This window comes from Coffea arabica, chromosome 8c (genome assembly GCF_036785885.1).
Source record: "Coffea arabica cultivar ET-39 chromosome 8c, Coffea Arabica ET-39 HiFi, whole genome shotgun sequence".
Taxonomy (NCBI): Eukaryota; Viridiplantae; Streptophyta; class Magnoliopsida; order Gentianales; family Rubiaceae; genus Coffea; species Coffea arabica.
The window spans coordinates 898,453-914,952 of record NC_092325.1 but is presented as its reverse complement, the minus strand read 5'-3'; the positions used below and the strand labels follow the sequence as shown (position 1 = coordinate 914,952).

Below are 16,500 nucleotides of genomic sequence, written 5' to 3'. Positions count from 1 at the left end.
TATTCCAATAACTTCTTCATTCATCTTTATTTTCTTACATCTGTTATTCTCTGCAACACCCTGAAATCCTACAACTGTACTGCAATGACAAACTGCCAGTTTTGAGTTACAGCAAATGACGAACTGGAAAACATCCAAGTTGAGTGACACTACTGACACCTATTTCATTTACACACTGAAGTGCTTAGATGGAGAAAACTTTCAACCTCCTCCACTTCTGAACTCCTTTCTGCTCCAACTTTTGACATCCCAAACATCTGATAGCACAAAATATGAGTAAGCACCAATTGCAACACAAGGGCGAAAGAGATTGCATCGCAACAAAGTAAAAGCTAGAATCAACCTTCTGGATGCCTTTCTTAAAACATGCTTTGTGGTCATCGAGTGAAGCATGGATGAAGTCATGAATGTGATCCTTCACGTCTTCAAAGAAGGTGGCATTTTCAGCCCTGTGCTTTCTACATGAAGATGTATGTGACTCAACAGCTGTAGATACAAGCTGCTCTTCAGGCTGGCTTTTTTCAGATGCCATTAGCTACTGCATGCATTTTAGAACCAAATCAATAAACTTGCACAATTATGCAAAAGCATTTCGATATCGAAAAGCAAAGCAACTAGTAGTCTTTAAAGAGCTGAAGGGAATCCTAACGAATCAGAAAGCCTACTCAAACATAATAACTCGGACAATTAGTTTGCTAAAGATGTTGGGAATATTTCAAACAGCACACAGGAACAATCATTTGAACCATGGTTGCTCATCCCAGCAGTGTCTTAAATTTCTGCACAGAAGCAAAACTTAATTCTGAAAATAGAAGAAAATCAGGACCATCATTGCTTAAAATTTAGCATCTTTCCATATCCTTCAAATTTAGCAGATTATAAGCTTCAAATTTAGCATCTTTCCATATCCTTCAAAGCACCAAACAATAGAACTTCTTTTACTAGTATTACAAGTATTTAATAGGTGCTCAAATGAGTACCTATTGTTTGGATAGAGATTTATTAGCCAAAATTTATTTGCTTACATCATCATTACAATTTTCAATGCATCTTTTTATCTTTTCAATTACCTTTTTATCTCACAGACATCACATCATAAAAAGTGCTACAGTAAAAATATCTCAAATAATTTACAATCCAAACAGAGCTAACTTGTAAAAATAGTTTAAAAGGCATTGATCTGCCTAAGATCTAACAATGCCTGTACTAAGAGGTTATTGTACATCTTCAAATAATTATAATTATCCCTTTCTAATGATCGATCGCGCACCTTTTTCTGTACATTTCAATAAAATTTGATCAATAAATTGAGATTGAGCAAGGTAGAGCTTATTTCATCAAATTCATAAATAACCATTTGGGGCATATGAAGCTTATGAGCTAGCCACTGCACCTTGCTACAATTCAAAGGAGACACTATTTCGTTTGCTTTATGCAAACATGTCTTGATGGGCAGCTAAATCTTTACCCAAATATTGCAGCCAAGGAATAATAGAAAAAATGAAAAATATTACCGAATCTTACTCGGCTAACCAAACTAGGAAGCTTTTCCTGAATTACACATTTTAAGGGCCAAACAAATTTAATGGAGATATACCTTAAGAATATTTATGTAGGTTAAAACGGTGGGCTATGATGAAGCACATGCTTGGTAGAAGAAAGTGGAAGGTGAGTACTCAGCAAAAGCCAATCCCCAGAATGCAGAATCTACAAAGAGAACATGGATCTTGGACATGTAGTGATGAGGAACTAGGATAGGAAGTTGCAAATTATTATATTTTGTAGCTTAGGGGTGGAGTGTTTAGATGCGATATCACACACAATTTCTCAGCAGATGAATGACAACTTAACCAAAGTGGTAGAAGAAGAGGGAACCACGGATGCAGTTTTCTCCATGAACCAAAACAAATCCCCAGCTATTGATGGTATGAGCCCACTCTTTTTCCCAAAATTCTGGTACATTATTAAGAATGATATAATTACTGCCATCCAAACTTTCTTCCATTCTGGTCTTATGCTCAAATTTGTGAATCACACCGTGATCACTTTAATTCCTAAAGTGGAAAACCCAACTACTTTTAGGCACTACAGACCCACAAGTCTTTGTAAAGTCCTGCAGTAAATCATTTCCAAAATACTCTCCAATAGACTCAAAAAGGTTTTGAATGATTGCATCAGTAGGAATCAGGCTGCTTTTGCTCCTGGTAGGCAGATTATTCATAATTCCTTGTGAATTTTTGCACCATGTAAAAAATAAAAGGCAAGGAAAGGATGGATATTTTGCTCTGAAACTAGATATGTCAGGCATATGACAGGGTGAAATGGGGATTTTCGGAAGAGATAGTGAAGAGGACGGGCTTCTGTGACCAATGGATCAAGTGGATCATGAGTTGCATCTCAATAGTGAAATACTCCTTGCACATCAATGGGGAGCTGCAATGTTTTGTCTCCATATCTCTTTTTGCGATGCTGAGAATGCTTCGCTAATTTCCTTAAGAAAGCAGAGGAAGAAAAGAGAATCGCAGCGATAAGAATATGTAGACAAGGGCCATCAATAACTCACTTTTTTTTTGTAGATGATTCTCTGATATTCAGCAAGGCAGATCCTAAGGAAGCACTTAGTTGAAGGAAATTCTGAGAATGTATGAGAAAGAATCAGGTCAAATGATAAATTCGGAAAAGTCTTCAGTGTTTTTTAGTAAAAGTGTGATACAGATGACACAGAAGCAGGTATATGTTTGTGAAACAGCAAGCAGAAAGGGGTGAGATGGAAATTGGCATCATGGCAGAAAGCAGCAACAAACAAGTGATAGCTCAATGGGCATTAAAAGAGTTTAGCTCAAGAAATAAGCTCATGGACCAAGCAGTGGCTATAAAACTTGCATTATGTAAGGCAAGAGAACAGCAATGGAGGAAGATTCAAGTAGGAATTCCACAGCAACACTTGTTGAAGATGCTTAGAACCAACAGATCCAAGGACATGAGTTTAAAATTCCCACCTAGAAGACATCAGTAGCTTATGCTCTATGTTTGTGGAATGCTCATTTGTTTTGTCTAGAAATGAAGATAGTGATAGAACTGGCCATATTAGCCATTATGCTCCAAGCATATCTAGGCAAAACACAATAGTTCATACACAATATTAATAAAATCACTTTTTGTTTCAGAGAGGAAAAAAAAAAGGGTAGAGGACATGAGCAATAGTCAACACCTAAGTCCACCATTCGCTCAATAGTTGAACACTATGCTCACTTCATGATAACAAAAGGCCAAAGATGTTAATCATGAGTGTCAATTCAAGAACACGAGGCAAAAGAGTTCCTTTCTGGAATCTTTCTATCAATGTAGAAATCACTAGACAAGCTACAAAGCCATAATTTCACAGTTTAACTAATCAACACAAGATAGCAACTTCCTAATAAGAAAGATGGCAGCAGAAATCTTAAGCGTCACAATTCAACTCATGAACAAAATCATGTCAAATCTCCAGAATCGCTCAGCTCCCGGGGATAACAAACAGCGCCATAAATTCTCATGCTATCTCATAAAGATATTCAAGTTTTAGTAAATTATGCCAAACATTCTGAGGGTGTTGAAATCTAACAAGTTGAACAAGACAACACAACCTCCTCTTACAGAACACGAAAAAAGTAATTGCTTTACTAATATTAGACAGTAGCTTAGAAAGAAAACTCTGCTTAATCTATATGAATCACCAATGTTTTTTTCTTGTTTCTTTTCAGGTAATAGTCATCCAATGAACCAACAAAAAATCATAATTTGCACCTATAGAAATAGGAGCTAGCAAGTTTATGAAGACATTGAGTTGGAATTTAGTTAATTGCTAGATTGGAAACCGGATAAAGCATATGGATCATCCCAAAGATATCCTAAGCCCTTGATTTATCAAGTCTATAGGAAGAAAAGTATCACACCTTTGCTATCAGAATATCCTACTTCACCAACCCATGCTCTCCCCATTCAAGCGATTGGCTTTGAACTAAACCCACTAACTTTCACGGGAAAAATAGAGAATTCAAAACCAGAAAAGCACGTAGTAAGGAATAAATACACAAAATAGACGAGTGATATACTAACAGCCGAAGTCACCAGTGAGTCAACTGATTAGCAAATGCAATTGTTAGCTGGATCGCCTTAGAATTTGAAGGGACTAGCGGTTTCTGTGAATACAATCACAAGACGAAGAGCCAAAAAAAAAAAAAAGGAGAGGTCGTTTGCTTACCAGAAGAGACAGCCGGGACACTAATCCAGAAATAAGAATAAAATAGAAAATGCTGGAGCTGTCGAGCGATTACGGACGATGCGCCCTCTTCACCGCCGTAAGCGTTTCAACGGGAACAGGGCCCCTGAAGGAAATTTGCGAGATGAGGTTACCGGGCTTCTAGCGCCGATGCAATGGGCCATGGTGAAAAGATAAAAAGGACTTGTAAAATTATCATCTTTTTTTTTTTTTTTTCTTTCTTTGCCATTGCAGTGTTTGGTAACGGAAGTCAGAATTGAATGCGCATTTCTTTTACACGTTTGGTATATAACCTTCGTATTGAGATGGCAAAATGGAGTGAAAAATTTATTATGTTGACTTTATTGTCCTAAATAAATAAATATGACATAAAACATTTCTTCATATTTAAATACTCCTAATTTAGCAAGACTGAACATTGAGATATATATATATATATATATATATATATATATATATATATATATATGCTTGTCACTTTGATGATCAAATTGGGATCGAAACAGCTGATCATCAATAATGGTTCATCTTCTTCCTGAAATTGTACATCCAATATCCTATTCCTACTGGTCAGAAAAACTTGAACTGACCTTTGCGAGTTTGTCCAGAACCCTCCTGTCCTGTCCAACACTTTTTTGAGTGACGGTAGTAACTAGTGAAAAGTAAACATTTTGTTATGCCAAATTCAAGAGCAGAAGCACGAAAGAAAGACAGACAAATAACTCAAAGGCTTGCGGATGGAAAAAACCATCCAATCCAATGGTTCTAATTTGATGGCAAATAGCAGCAGCAGTGCATTTTCCGAGCCGCGTTACACAAAGCGCTTCCCTGCTCTGGAAAGCTAGTGGCCATTGCCTCCCTAACCTAGCGAAATACAAACCGGCAGTTGGTGAAACGTTGGTTGGCTTGTGGGCTTAATTGATCAGTCAATCTTCACCGAGGAGAAGAGACGATGCACGAATAAGAAAGAAGAGAGGAAGCCGATAGCCCCAGTTGCAAGCATTACTGCTATGGCCATCAAGAGAGAGTAGCCCAGATACAGAATTGCAGATACTGGTCCGCTCAGGTTCTTGAGATCGAAAACAAGATAATTTATGGAGTAGAGGAAGATGTAAACTGCAACCGAACCCGATGCAAAGAACGACTTCCACCACCACCTCCAATCCTCCACACAAAGATTCATGTAGGTCAGGACCAAAGAAACTTCTGCACACACCACAACTAACAGGAAAAATACGATGAGCAAAAACCCAAATACATAGTAAACGCGGCCAAGCCAGATGCTGGACATGATAAAGAAGAGCTCGATGAAGAGGGTTCCAAACGGAAGCGTTCCTGCTCCGAAGGCTAGCAGCCAGGAAGGAAATCTTTGAGTTGGAATCTCGCGGGCAATCTGATTGGTTCGAACTGGGTATTCGAGTCTCGGAGATTTGGTGCCTATAAATCCACCCGCCAGTGTCAGGGGAACGGATATGCAGAACCAGAGCAACAACAGCACTGCAAATGTCGAAATTGGGATCGCCCCCGTGCTGTGGCTTCCCCACAAGAGAAAATTCAGGATTGTCAGTATAAGAAAAGCAATTCCGGGGAAGAAACAAGCAACCCTCCACGAAACCGAAAACCACCCAGACAATTCTCCCGACTTAAACGTCTTCAACAGCCAAACAGCCACGTAACCAGCCACAATGCCCAGGAACATGTAAAACAAAAGCATGCCCGTGAGCAGGGCTCCTCGAGAGGCAGGGGACATGAATCCCATCGCAGCAAAGAAGATTGTAACAACTGCCATTCCTAGAATTCGACACCCATCGGCAACCGCTACGCATAAAAATTCTGCATTGTCCGGTGCGCGAAAAACATCACCAACAACTAGCTTCCATCCGGATAGTTCCTCGTTCAGCTGCGCCTGAGCCTCCTTGTCAAGCTCTTCATACCGAGCAAGATCCCTCCGAATGGTTCTCAAAAAAATGACGAGAACTATTCCAGCTAGGAAAGCGATGACCATGAGGGAGTTAAGGATGGAGAACCAATGAACCCTTGCACCTTCCATCTTCAGATATGCATCCCATCTCGACGGCCACCTGATATCGCTCTCGACGAAAGAGACCTCATAGCTGAAAGTAAGCGGCTGAGCTTCCTTCACAGGCATGCTTACCTTGTCCGGTTCGCATTTAATTGGCGAAGGGTACTTAGAGTACGTGGTTAGATTCTTGAGCAGCTTAGAGTCGTGCTGAACGCTGCAGGGTACGACTTCAAATCCCACAACCATGTAACCAGGAGAGTCTGTGGTTAGATTCTGGTCATTGGTGGTGATCAATTCAGCCCCGTCTCCGGTCCCAATCACACCAGCCACGTTATTCTTCTCGTACTTGTGAATCAAAACAGTGAACTTGAGATGGTTAAACACGTAATAATCACCCTGCACCCTAGTACCAACGGGATAACCTGTCCACCTGAGAAAGTAGCCATCTTTAGTCATGTAACGAATCGCAGGAAGGTTATCGAGATTAATGTTGACCTGATACATTTCGTCAATCCTCTCCGTAAGGATCTTGGATTCGTCGGCAGATAAGGGGCCGGATTGACACAAGAAAACATCAGTCTCATTGACGCGCATCTTAAAGCGATAGGGAGAGTTCTCAATCCTGTCTCCCATGAGGAGCTCACCCAGATTCTCGGCGCTGTCCTTGACACCCTCCATGGGTTTGCAGAAGGGCAAAGAGTAGTAGCCGTAGGGGATTTCTGTCTCAATTGAGGTCAAGGAATTAACTTTCACGGATAACTGGTCGCCCACCATATATTTGTGAGGGAAGCTGCCCGGCAGATAAAAGCCAGCAGCACATTGAAGGAACGCAACAAATACGAGCAGTTGCACCCTTTTGGTGGTATCGTATTGATCCAACAAACCCATCATGCATGTATCACCCGACTTCCGAGGATCTGAAACAAATACTACAACAACTACTACTACTACTACTACGAAGATACCCCCCAGAAAAAGAGAAAAGAACTAGATCTTGAAGGGACTGATTTATACAATATCTATCGATCGGATGAGATTTGCAAAATGATCGATTTAGCAGCAGTACATTTCCATTATATGTATGGCTTCAGGGAAGGATGAAGATGAGAAGGCAAAGAGGAAGAAGGTGAGATCGCCTGGAAATGTGGAGAGCGTGACTGGCATTTGAGGTTGGAGACGAAGAGAACTCCAAAGCAAAAAGAATAAGCAAATAGAGGATGCAACCACTAACTGCGAAAATCACCTATTTATACGCTACTCTACTACTCTTGCCGTTTTCCGCTTGCACTCTTTCCTCTCCTGGACATATGTCCCCCATAAGATAAGAGTGTTGGCTCCCGTAATTATTTTATTATACTACACGGAAATACTACCCATTCTAATATTTGTGCAGCTTAAAAAGAAAAATTTACAAAATAATAATACTAATGATGATGAGCAGTAATTTATTACATTATGTAATGTGATTTTTTCTTTTTGCGTCGTTAAGCAGAAACATAAAAAGAAAAGGAAGTTATTGGCTATTATTGGAGTATTTACATTTTTAGTGTGAGGGTAAATAAAAAAAATTACCAAAAAAAAAAATTTACACTATATCCCTTCCTCTCTCAATATATATAGTGAGATTAGGGTTAAATTACACTTGCCACTCCTAAACTGCAATCTTTTTTTTTTTTTTTTTTTTTTGTGTGTCCCGCAGGAAATGGACCCCGCAGACTATTCACCACCCTCAGCAACTTGCTGGCAGCAAGGTTCGAACCAGGGACTTTGCCCTTGGAATCAAAATATCTGTATGGTTTGCCCCTCTATGGGAAAAAATAAAAATAAAAAATCAACCATTCTATTAAGCTTTCCATCTAAAATTTCGATAAAATGACATTAATGCCTTTAAATAATAGATTTGTGGAGGATATGGAATGATTTATTGAATGAAAAAAAAAACCATACTAAGGTCACATGATATAATTAAAGATATTATTATATATTCTTTTATTTCTTTTTTAGATGATAAACACCGATTCCTCACTTAGTGTATTGATCATTCAAACTCATGAAGTCTTGATTACAAATAAAACGCCCTTTACCAAAGTGAACGCTATTATGATGTAAACACAGTAGTGTAATAACAAATGATAAACAGTTTTGTAGAGTAAAAAAATTTTTAAAAACAATTCTCAAAACTTCTACACAAGTCGTCGAGTGCAAATTTGGCCCTTATAATTTTTTCCCTACATTGCAATTCTTCCAAAATTCCCTACCTTGGCACCTTGCTGAATAGTTTTAGTTAAACTAAAAAAAAAAAAAAAATTTTGCAAGCATTGAAATGTAGATTTAGAGTTGCTCATTACACTTTTGTACAGTTTTTATTTTATTTTTATTGCTAAAATTGAATTTCTTCGACATTTAAGGTAAATTTTGACCAAATATACATTGCAATAGTGTTAAAAAAAAAAAGATCGGTTATTGAAAGTTCCAATTAGTATGTACGTCCAAGAATTAACAAGGGGTAGTTTGGTCATGTAATTACAACATCCGTTAAAACAATTGACCATAAGGGCAAGATGTGTATAATATATTCAGAATTTGGGTGGGACAAAGCGTTTCGCAAGGATAGATTCACCTGTCACGTTAGGATCTCTCGCTCTCGCTCTCTGTTTTGTGTAGTTTGATTTTTGAAGTAATTAACCTTTACTGTTAAGTACCATTTCTACCAAGTTATATATATATATATATATATATATATATATATATATAAAATATTTGCAACAAATTTTATTCAAAAAGGTTAAGAGATTTAATTGCATCATCAATGATAAACTTGTCGATGTTTAATTTTCTCTCTTTTCCATTACTATGATAAGAAAATGATTTCGAATATATATATATATATATATATATATATTGTCGGCGTATCTATTACTGGTATTTTAAAAATAATGCTGCTAGCAGGCTACGTGGCGAATGTCTATTGGTGACTTTTTATATATTTTGGACCAATGACGAAAAAAAGAAATCAATAATTTGTTGTTTGATCGTAAAAGTTGTTCTCGAGGCAAACGGCACTAAACATAGAAACCAACTGTCTTTATTTTAATCGCTGTATTCTTTTTGTTTTGTCAGCACCCAATTAAATGAAATTCCATATTTATTACGTTAATTTTTTGGGGGGGAGGGGGGTCAACACTCAATCAAATGAAATCGACAATTAATATATAATGTGTTGGTCCGTAGGGTTTTTAGTTGGTTGAAAGGTTTTGGAGACAAATTGAATCAATTACTATCACCTACGGTTGTAGGATTACCCTCTCTCAGGCACACACTACTCTCTCTTTGTTTATCTATGTTTGTAGTTTGATTTTTGGAGTAATTAACCTTTATGCTTAAGTTCCATTTCTACCTCTTTTTTTTTTTTTTGGTTTGGTATTATAATCATCTCTTATATATACACACACACACATATATATATATATATATATAATAGGTGCATAACATTATTAATATTTTCATATTGTCTTTTGTTTAAGTCGTTATTTAGAAGGACTAGGGGCAAGGTACAATACAAGTAAGGGAATCTAGGCAATTATGAAAATGGTAAAAGAGGAAGCATCACTGATCTGTCATCAAAGCATTCGACGCATCGTATATGGTTAGTATCTGCTAGGACAACTGCTAAATACAGTTGAATACTAAATCTTGGACTTGGAGGGTTGCAACAAGCTTCAGAGAAAATACTTTTTTTTTCTTTAAAAAAAAAAAGAAGAAATACCAGCCGTAGCAGTAGTCTATCTATAGTACGTAGTAGTACGTAGAACTTGTTCTCTAAGTTTCGGTGCAGATCCTGCACCACCGCCACACCACTCAACTCTGAGAATTGGGAACTGAAACAATCCTCCGTCCACCCAACCCCCACGTACTCCGTACCCTCTCCGTCCCACTTTGATAGTCTTATTTTCCTTTTCGTCTGTTTCAAATTATAGTCCACTTTCCCATTAAAAAATGTAGTAATCTTTCAAATTGTCTAAAATACCCTTATTAAATATCTTGTTATTAATACATTATTATTAAATATTAACCCACTACATTGAATACATTGAGTTTTTTCAATACTAACCCATTAGCTGTAACCGATATTAATTGGCACTCTTTATGATTAGTATAAGGATATTTTAGGAAATTATTAATCTAAATTTATGTTTCCAACTAAATTAATTACACTTTTTTAATTTATATAAAAAAAATTAAGACTAACAAAACGGGACGGAGGGAGTAATATATTATTGTAACGTAGTACAGTAGTAATTACCAACCGAAAAGACTGCAAACAAACCCAGAAAGAAAGAAACCAGAGAAGTAGAATTGTCTCGGTCCATCTATTGGTCACCTCCCGACTCCGAAAGCCACAAAAGCTGAACCACAGCCCCGCCGCCACATCACTCGGCCCTTTTAGGTTACTTTACTCTCTTCTCTTCTGCGCCAATCAACGACCAAAATTTGCACAAAGAACAACCCATGCCATGCATAATTTGCTTGGAGAATTTTATTTTATTTTTAAAAAATCACCCTTTTACCACCTCCATAATGTGTACATAATGATTGCTATAAATATATATATATATTAAGAAAAATTTTATTTGTACACTACTTGGTTATTATATCTTTTTTCACTTCATATAAATTACATCGTCATTATTATTATAACTTTTTCGAGATATAAATTACATTGTCATTATTATCTATATACTTTTTCGAGATCTATATTAACTTATCAGTTACTCATACTTATGTTATACACCATTCTATAATTAGTATGTGCATTAGAACTGTAGACTAGATTTTATCATAATACTAGTATTGGGAATGTAATGAAAAATTTTATATATACTTATCATTTATTATATCATATAATTTGATAAATGAAAATTATATAATAAAAATAATAATAGGAATGCAAATAACATTTTCAAATATAGAAATGAAATAGTAGCACTACTAAGTAGTGGTGCTAGTTGGGAAAAAAAAAAATGGAAGGCGAGTTTGTTTGGATTGTGTTTTATTTTTTCAATTTTATTTGCTTACATCATCATTACAATTTTCAATACACCTTTTTATCTTCCCAATTATCTTTTTATCTCATACACATCACATCACAAAAAGTGATACAGTAAAAATATTCCAAATAAAACACAATCCAAACAAACTTTTATACTACTGTAATAAACAAATTGCATAACACCTTTCCCCAGAAAAAATAAAAATAAAAAAAATTGCATAAAAAGACACACACGTAACAGGTAGTAGTAGTAAGTAACAAACACACAATTCATTTCATTCACTTTGCCCGGTTGCCCCCTCTTCCCCTCCCCCTCCCTTCCCCTCTCCTCCCCCACCCGCACAAAAACAAGCCACAATCCCTTCACTCTCCTAGTAGTCGCAGGAGGAGTATATATATGCTATACAAACCACGCCACCTCTCCTCAACCCCACCTTCTCTCTCGTCTCTCTCTCTCTCTCTCTCTCTCTATCTCTCCCCCCCCCGACACCCTCCTCTTCTTCCCTTTCCATGTAATTACTCCATATCCGCTTTACTTGACTCTTCCTCCTCCTCTCCTGCATCTCACCACCACCCCGGCATCCACCACCTCAGTCCCTTGGAGCTCGAAGAGTTTAGATTTTAATATGAAGGACGACTGGGTCACCGCTGCGTTATTCGATGACTCCGTCGTCGCCGAGCTTCTTTCTCGCCTCAAGCAATCTTCTTCATCTTCTTCCTCCTCCTTTTTCTGCGAGCCGCCCAAGCCGCTCTCCCTCCCGTTTGGATGGGGCCACCGCCAGCCCAGGTCCAAGCCCACCGCCACCAAGAAGGACTCCACCACCAATACTGCTCCAACTACCACTAGGTGTAGCCCCACCACGCCTCTCTCCTGGAGCGGCGGCGCTGCCTCCCCCAGCGACGGTGCCTATGACGACTGCTCCACCCGCTCCCTGCTCTCCACCTCCTCCTCCTCCTCCGATCCATCCAGATCCAAGGTTTGTATCATCTCCTTCCCTCTCCCTCTCCCTCTCTCTCCTCTGCCTGGATTCTCGTCCGAGTTTCTACGACGGCTCAGGTTTCTGGCCTGCTGGTCCTTTAACTGACCTACCCGCTTATTCCTTCTCGACAAAACATCCGTAATTGGGTCTTTTTTGGGTCATCTTCCTCTCGGACCTATTCGAGCACCGATGACCGTGTGTTTTTTTGAGCTGTGTTTTCTGACGCTCTAGCTTTTCCGATCAGTAGCTCCTGTCATTGGGTTTTATTCCATCTCCTTCGTTATTCTGCTGGTACCAGTATTCAATGAGCAACCCCTGGTTCTTTTTTTTTTTAGTTTCCCAGGTTTTGACGTCAGCTTTCCGGGAATGAGCATCCCCTATCTGGGTTAGGATCTGATGTCAGTAGTGGTTTGGGTGGACACTGGGCAGGGGGGTGGTGAAAAAATTTTCACCCAGGTCACAGCGGCTGACTAAACTGCCCTTACGGAGTTATGGTTGGTTTTTTTGGGGTGTGGGTGTGGAGAGGTGGTGGGAGTCTGGGAGTTTCTTTATTTATCTTTTCTAGCTTTCAAGAAGCCGAAAGGACATTCCTTTCCCATTTTTTCCGCAATTGAAAGCCCATTTATTTCGGCTTTTTTTTTTTTTTTTTCAAAAATTCTGAGAGCTATCAAGGGGCCATTGGAATACGCTTCCTTGTGGGTTTCTTCCCAACACCGCTATGTGGGAGATTAGTAGAGTCTGAGATTGGATTAGGGAGGGACTTTTTTTTTTCAGGAAAGAGGGAGGGAAGGGGGGAGGGGGTTTGTTGAGTCATGGCGGTTCATCCGAGTATTTAGCGCAATCTCAATCAGCTTATCGGTCTGGGGGTCGTCGTCGATTTCTATTACTACTTGTATTTGTTACTATTTGATTTTTTTTGGGGGGGGGGGGGTGTGTGTATGTGTGTGTGTGTTAAGTGAGGAAGGAGGAGGGGTAAAGTTGGTAATTAGCATTTGAGTTGACGAGAGTGACCACCCTTGTTTTTTGACCAATACCCGTGGGGGGAGGGCATTTTGGTCAGATTAGGTTGTCATGGCAGAATTTGGACTGGATCTGGGAGGAGGATTTGGTGGTGCGGTCAGTTTTAAGTGGGGATATATATCACACTAGTACGTATTTAAGTAGGGGTAGTGGGTGTAATATATTGGTTGCTTTGCTGCTAGGAATTGGATGGGGACGAAAATGGTGTGGGTCTGGGGGAGGTTAAGATTCCCTCACGTGAGATAGATAATGAGCAGCAGCAGCTTCTGAGCTTGGATTTTCTTTCTTTTATTATTATTCTCAGCTATAAGAAACTCAGTGGATCCACACACACTACTTTCGGATTGTTGATTCTCCAATCCGCCAATTGCCGGTTTTTTTTTTTATTTATTTCAATAAAATCCGGTTTGGTGTAAAAACAAAAAAACTAGTAGTACAACCTACTTTCGACCTTTTAATAGTAGTATTTTTTTTCCTCTCTCTTTTCCCAGTCGAGTCTAACTTCTAGGAAGGGGAACGACATTTAGAGCATGTGGTGGGAATGAGAAATGGAGGCGTTGATGGCCGGAAGGGGAAGTCGGAGTGTTTTTTTTTTTTTGGGGGGGGGGGGGGCGGATCGGGCGAGGAAGTTTCTTAAAGCGCACGAGAGACTAGTTAGTGATGAGGGGTCCATTGGTCACAAAGATGAGTAGGAGTTTTCTACAAATGGGTGGTGTGTCATCTTATGATGAGTAGTAGTAGTGCTAACTAAGTACCTGCTGGACGACGTCCTCCTCCTCCTCCTCCTCCTCGGGAGGGAGGGAGGGAGGGGTCTCTTCTTCTGAGTTCTGACTTGTGTGTGGTGTACTAAAATTATCTTCCGTTAGTCCCTGGGGGGGGGGGGGAGGGGATGATTGGTGATGACAGGGTCAGGGTGGTCCCCCACTTCGTCACGGCCATATCCATGTAACACGATGATATTAATTAATGATGTTGGTTTTCCATCCACTTGAAGAGAGTAATAACTGATCAGTGGAATGAAAATGAATTCTCCGAGTGACTTGTGATTAACGGATGTCTGAGAATCTTCTTATCTGGTGTCCAAAAGTAGACAAAAAAGAGAGGAGTGAAACAGTAGTGTATCTGTTAAAGCCTGATTCCTAAGCTAATATCTAATAATAAGATTCTCGGATCTCTCCCCCTCTCCCTCTCTGTGTATTTCACAATCCCAACTCCATGTAACACGGTCCAACTTTTCTCCCTTTCGGCTTTCCCAGATGTCGACCACCCACACTGTCGGCTCCTCTCTGTTTCTTTTCATTTTGGGATGGATTATTTTACACGCTCTGTATGGATTGTTACATGGGCTGGCTTCCTCCTGACGCTGCTCTGCCTAGCTTTCTTTTGTTACACATATTCACTTCCTTCTTTTCCAATCCACGGTTGAATCGGTTGGTCATTTTTTTCCTCCCCACGTACTAATTGCTAGTCTTCTCCCGTGTCTCTGATCATGGTGTATGATGCTTGTGTATTTTGCAGGGTGCTTTTGCCATTGACGCCGCCAACGTCTACAGCAGCAACAACAAGAAATCAAAGAAGAAGAGGGTAATTCCTTTATTTTTTGGGAACCTCATAAGTAACTCTGATTGCATTCCCATCTACGCATCAAAACTACTTCTTTTATACCCTCGTTCATTCATTCATTCATTCATTTCTAATAGGGAACACTTTTCACCATTTTTTAGACATTTGCGGAGCTTAAAGAGGAAGAGGATTTGCTATTGAAGGAGAGAGCGACTCTTACGAGGGTATGTTCCCTTCCCTTACCTCCGTTATTCATGACTGCCTATCCTCCCTCCCTACTATTCCGGAGTTTTTATATGCTTCCACTAATTCTACTATCCCGTTAGTCTGAACTTCTGTTATTGTTTTACTAGGAACTGGCATCCTTGCACGTCACACTCGAGGAACAGAAAGCCAGGAGTGAGAACCTGAAGAGATTCAAGGTACGTTCTGCTCTACTTTGCTATGATGTTCAAGTTCATTTTTTTTTTTCGGCCATCCTCAATATTCTGGTGATTTTTAGGAAGACAAAATGCCATCCTACTTTTAGAAAATCTCTCTGGAGAGTTGGGTAATTCTGCATTTGCTGATTTTGCAGATTGACCTAAATCTACAAACGTCAGGTGAGATGTGCGGAACAACAGGGGGTGGTGACAGACAGGTTGTGGATCCTCCTATTAAGTGCAGTCAGATGGAAGTATCAACCTGTGACGACGCTCATCATCCATCCATGCCACGATTTGCAGTGCAGGATGGGTTTGTATCATCAGGTTCCAGCAGAAGAGCAGAAACGGGTGTTGATTTGCAGGAGAGTTGCTTTGTCCTACCTGATTTAAATGTGACGCCAGCAGAGGAAGAGTTTGGCCCTGAAGTTTTGCACGCAATTCAATTGAAGGAAAAAAGCAAATTTCCTTTTATGTTCTGAAGCAAGGGGGCCATGCTTTTTTACCAGTGGCCGTCTTGTCTTGATGAATCAAATATATGTAGCTGTTTCCGAACTTTGCTGCCGAGGCAAAGGAGGTCGTCCCTTGTAAATTACTCTCTGAGAAAGATCTTCTCGAAGCTGATGAACGAGTGAGGAACAGAAGGTCGTCCCCGGTTTATCTTCTCTCTCTTACCAATCAATTGTAGGAGGAGGCCGCTGACTAGTTTAGAAATTTAATAGTAGTATGCTTTTAGGTATGTAGAAAATTTTGACGTTTTGTTCCAAGTTTTTTCATTTTTTTCTTCTTTTCCCCGGTGGGACTGACCTGACCGTATTTGGTTTGGTGTGGACCAAAAATGCAGTAGAAAATTCTTTTTTTTTTTTTTTTTTTTGTTATAGGTAAAATGGCATGCATATATTACTTGCGGAATTTGACGGATTTGTTTATCTAAAATCTATTACAGAGCCCATGGAATTTTTAACCGACGTCGGAGGAGCATTATACTTTTTTCTGATACTATACAATAATAATAAAACCAAGCAGCCTGCGTCTGCATGGCCGTTGTCGTGTCGGGTGTGAGAGTCTTGCTCGGAGCGGGAGGAATTGGTCCCCACGCTCTCTAAAGTCTAAATTGACAGTCCAGAAAGAAAGGGGAGGATCGGTGCACGTACGGATGCAGCAGTCCCCCACGTACACAC

General features: G+C 39.4%; 3 protein-coding genes across 23 annotated transcripts; 1 reads left to right on the top strand and 2 right to left on the bottom strand.

Moving 5' to 3' along the window:
* Window positions 1-4,517, bottom strand: LOC140013307 (uncharacterized). Of its 21 annotated transcripts, none has more exons than XR_011820389.1 (6): window positions 4,244-4,517; window positions 3,936-4,013; window positions 2,564-2,634; window positions 666-779; window positions 344-538; window positions 1-257 (listed from the first exon to the last, which is right to left on the bottom strand). XR_011820389.1 is itself a non-coding variant. In XM_072062547.1 (5 exons), the coding sequence occupies exons 2-5, from the start codon at window positions 3,979-3,981 to the stop codon at window positions 165-167; spliced, it is 402 nt and encodes a 133-aa protein (XP_071918648.1). In that variant the 5' UTR covers window positions 3,982-4,013; window positions 4,099-4,510; the 3' UTR covers window positions 1-164. The 21 variants fall into 21 exon arrangements, 2 of the variants coding, with proteins under 2 accessions (XP_071918648.1, XP_071918647.1); XR_011820383.1 differs by lacking the exon at window positions 3,936-4,013 and adding an exon at window positions 1,598-1,707; XR_011820392.1 differs by lacking the exon at window positions 2,564-2,634 and having other exon boundaries at window positions 4,244-4,516.
* A 463-nt stretch (window positions 4,518-4,980) lies between these two features.
* LOC113707030 (transmembrane 9 superfamily member 11) lies at window positions 4,981-7,464 on the bottom strand. Its single transcript, XM_027229185.2, has one exon. The coding sequence runs from the start codon at window positions 7,173-7,175 to the stop codon at window positions 5,184-5,186; it is 1,992 nt and encodes a 663-aa protein (XP_027084986.2). The 5' UTR covers window positions 7,176-7,464; the 3' UTR covers window positions 4,981-5,183.
* Window positions 7,465-11,652: 4,188 nt separating this feature from the next.
* LOC140013826 (uncharacterized) lies at window positions 11,653-16,183 on the top strand. The gene is made up of 5 exons (XM_072064001.1): window positions 11,653-12,311; window positions 14,853-14,918; window positions 15,059-15,121; window positions 15,251-15,319; window positions 15,475-16,183. The coding sequence occupies exons 1-5, from the start codon at window positions 11,961-11,963 to the stop codon at window positions 15,799-15,801; spliced, it is 876 nt and encodes a 291-aa protein (XP_071920102.1). The 5' UTR covers window positions 11,653-11,960; the 3' UTR covers window positions 15,802-16,183.
* Window positions 16,184-16,500: the final 317 nt, after the last annotated feature.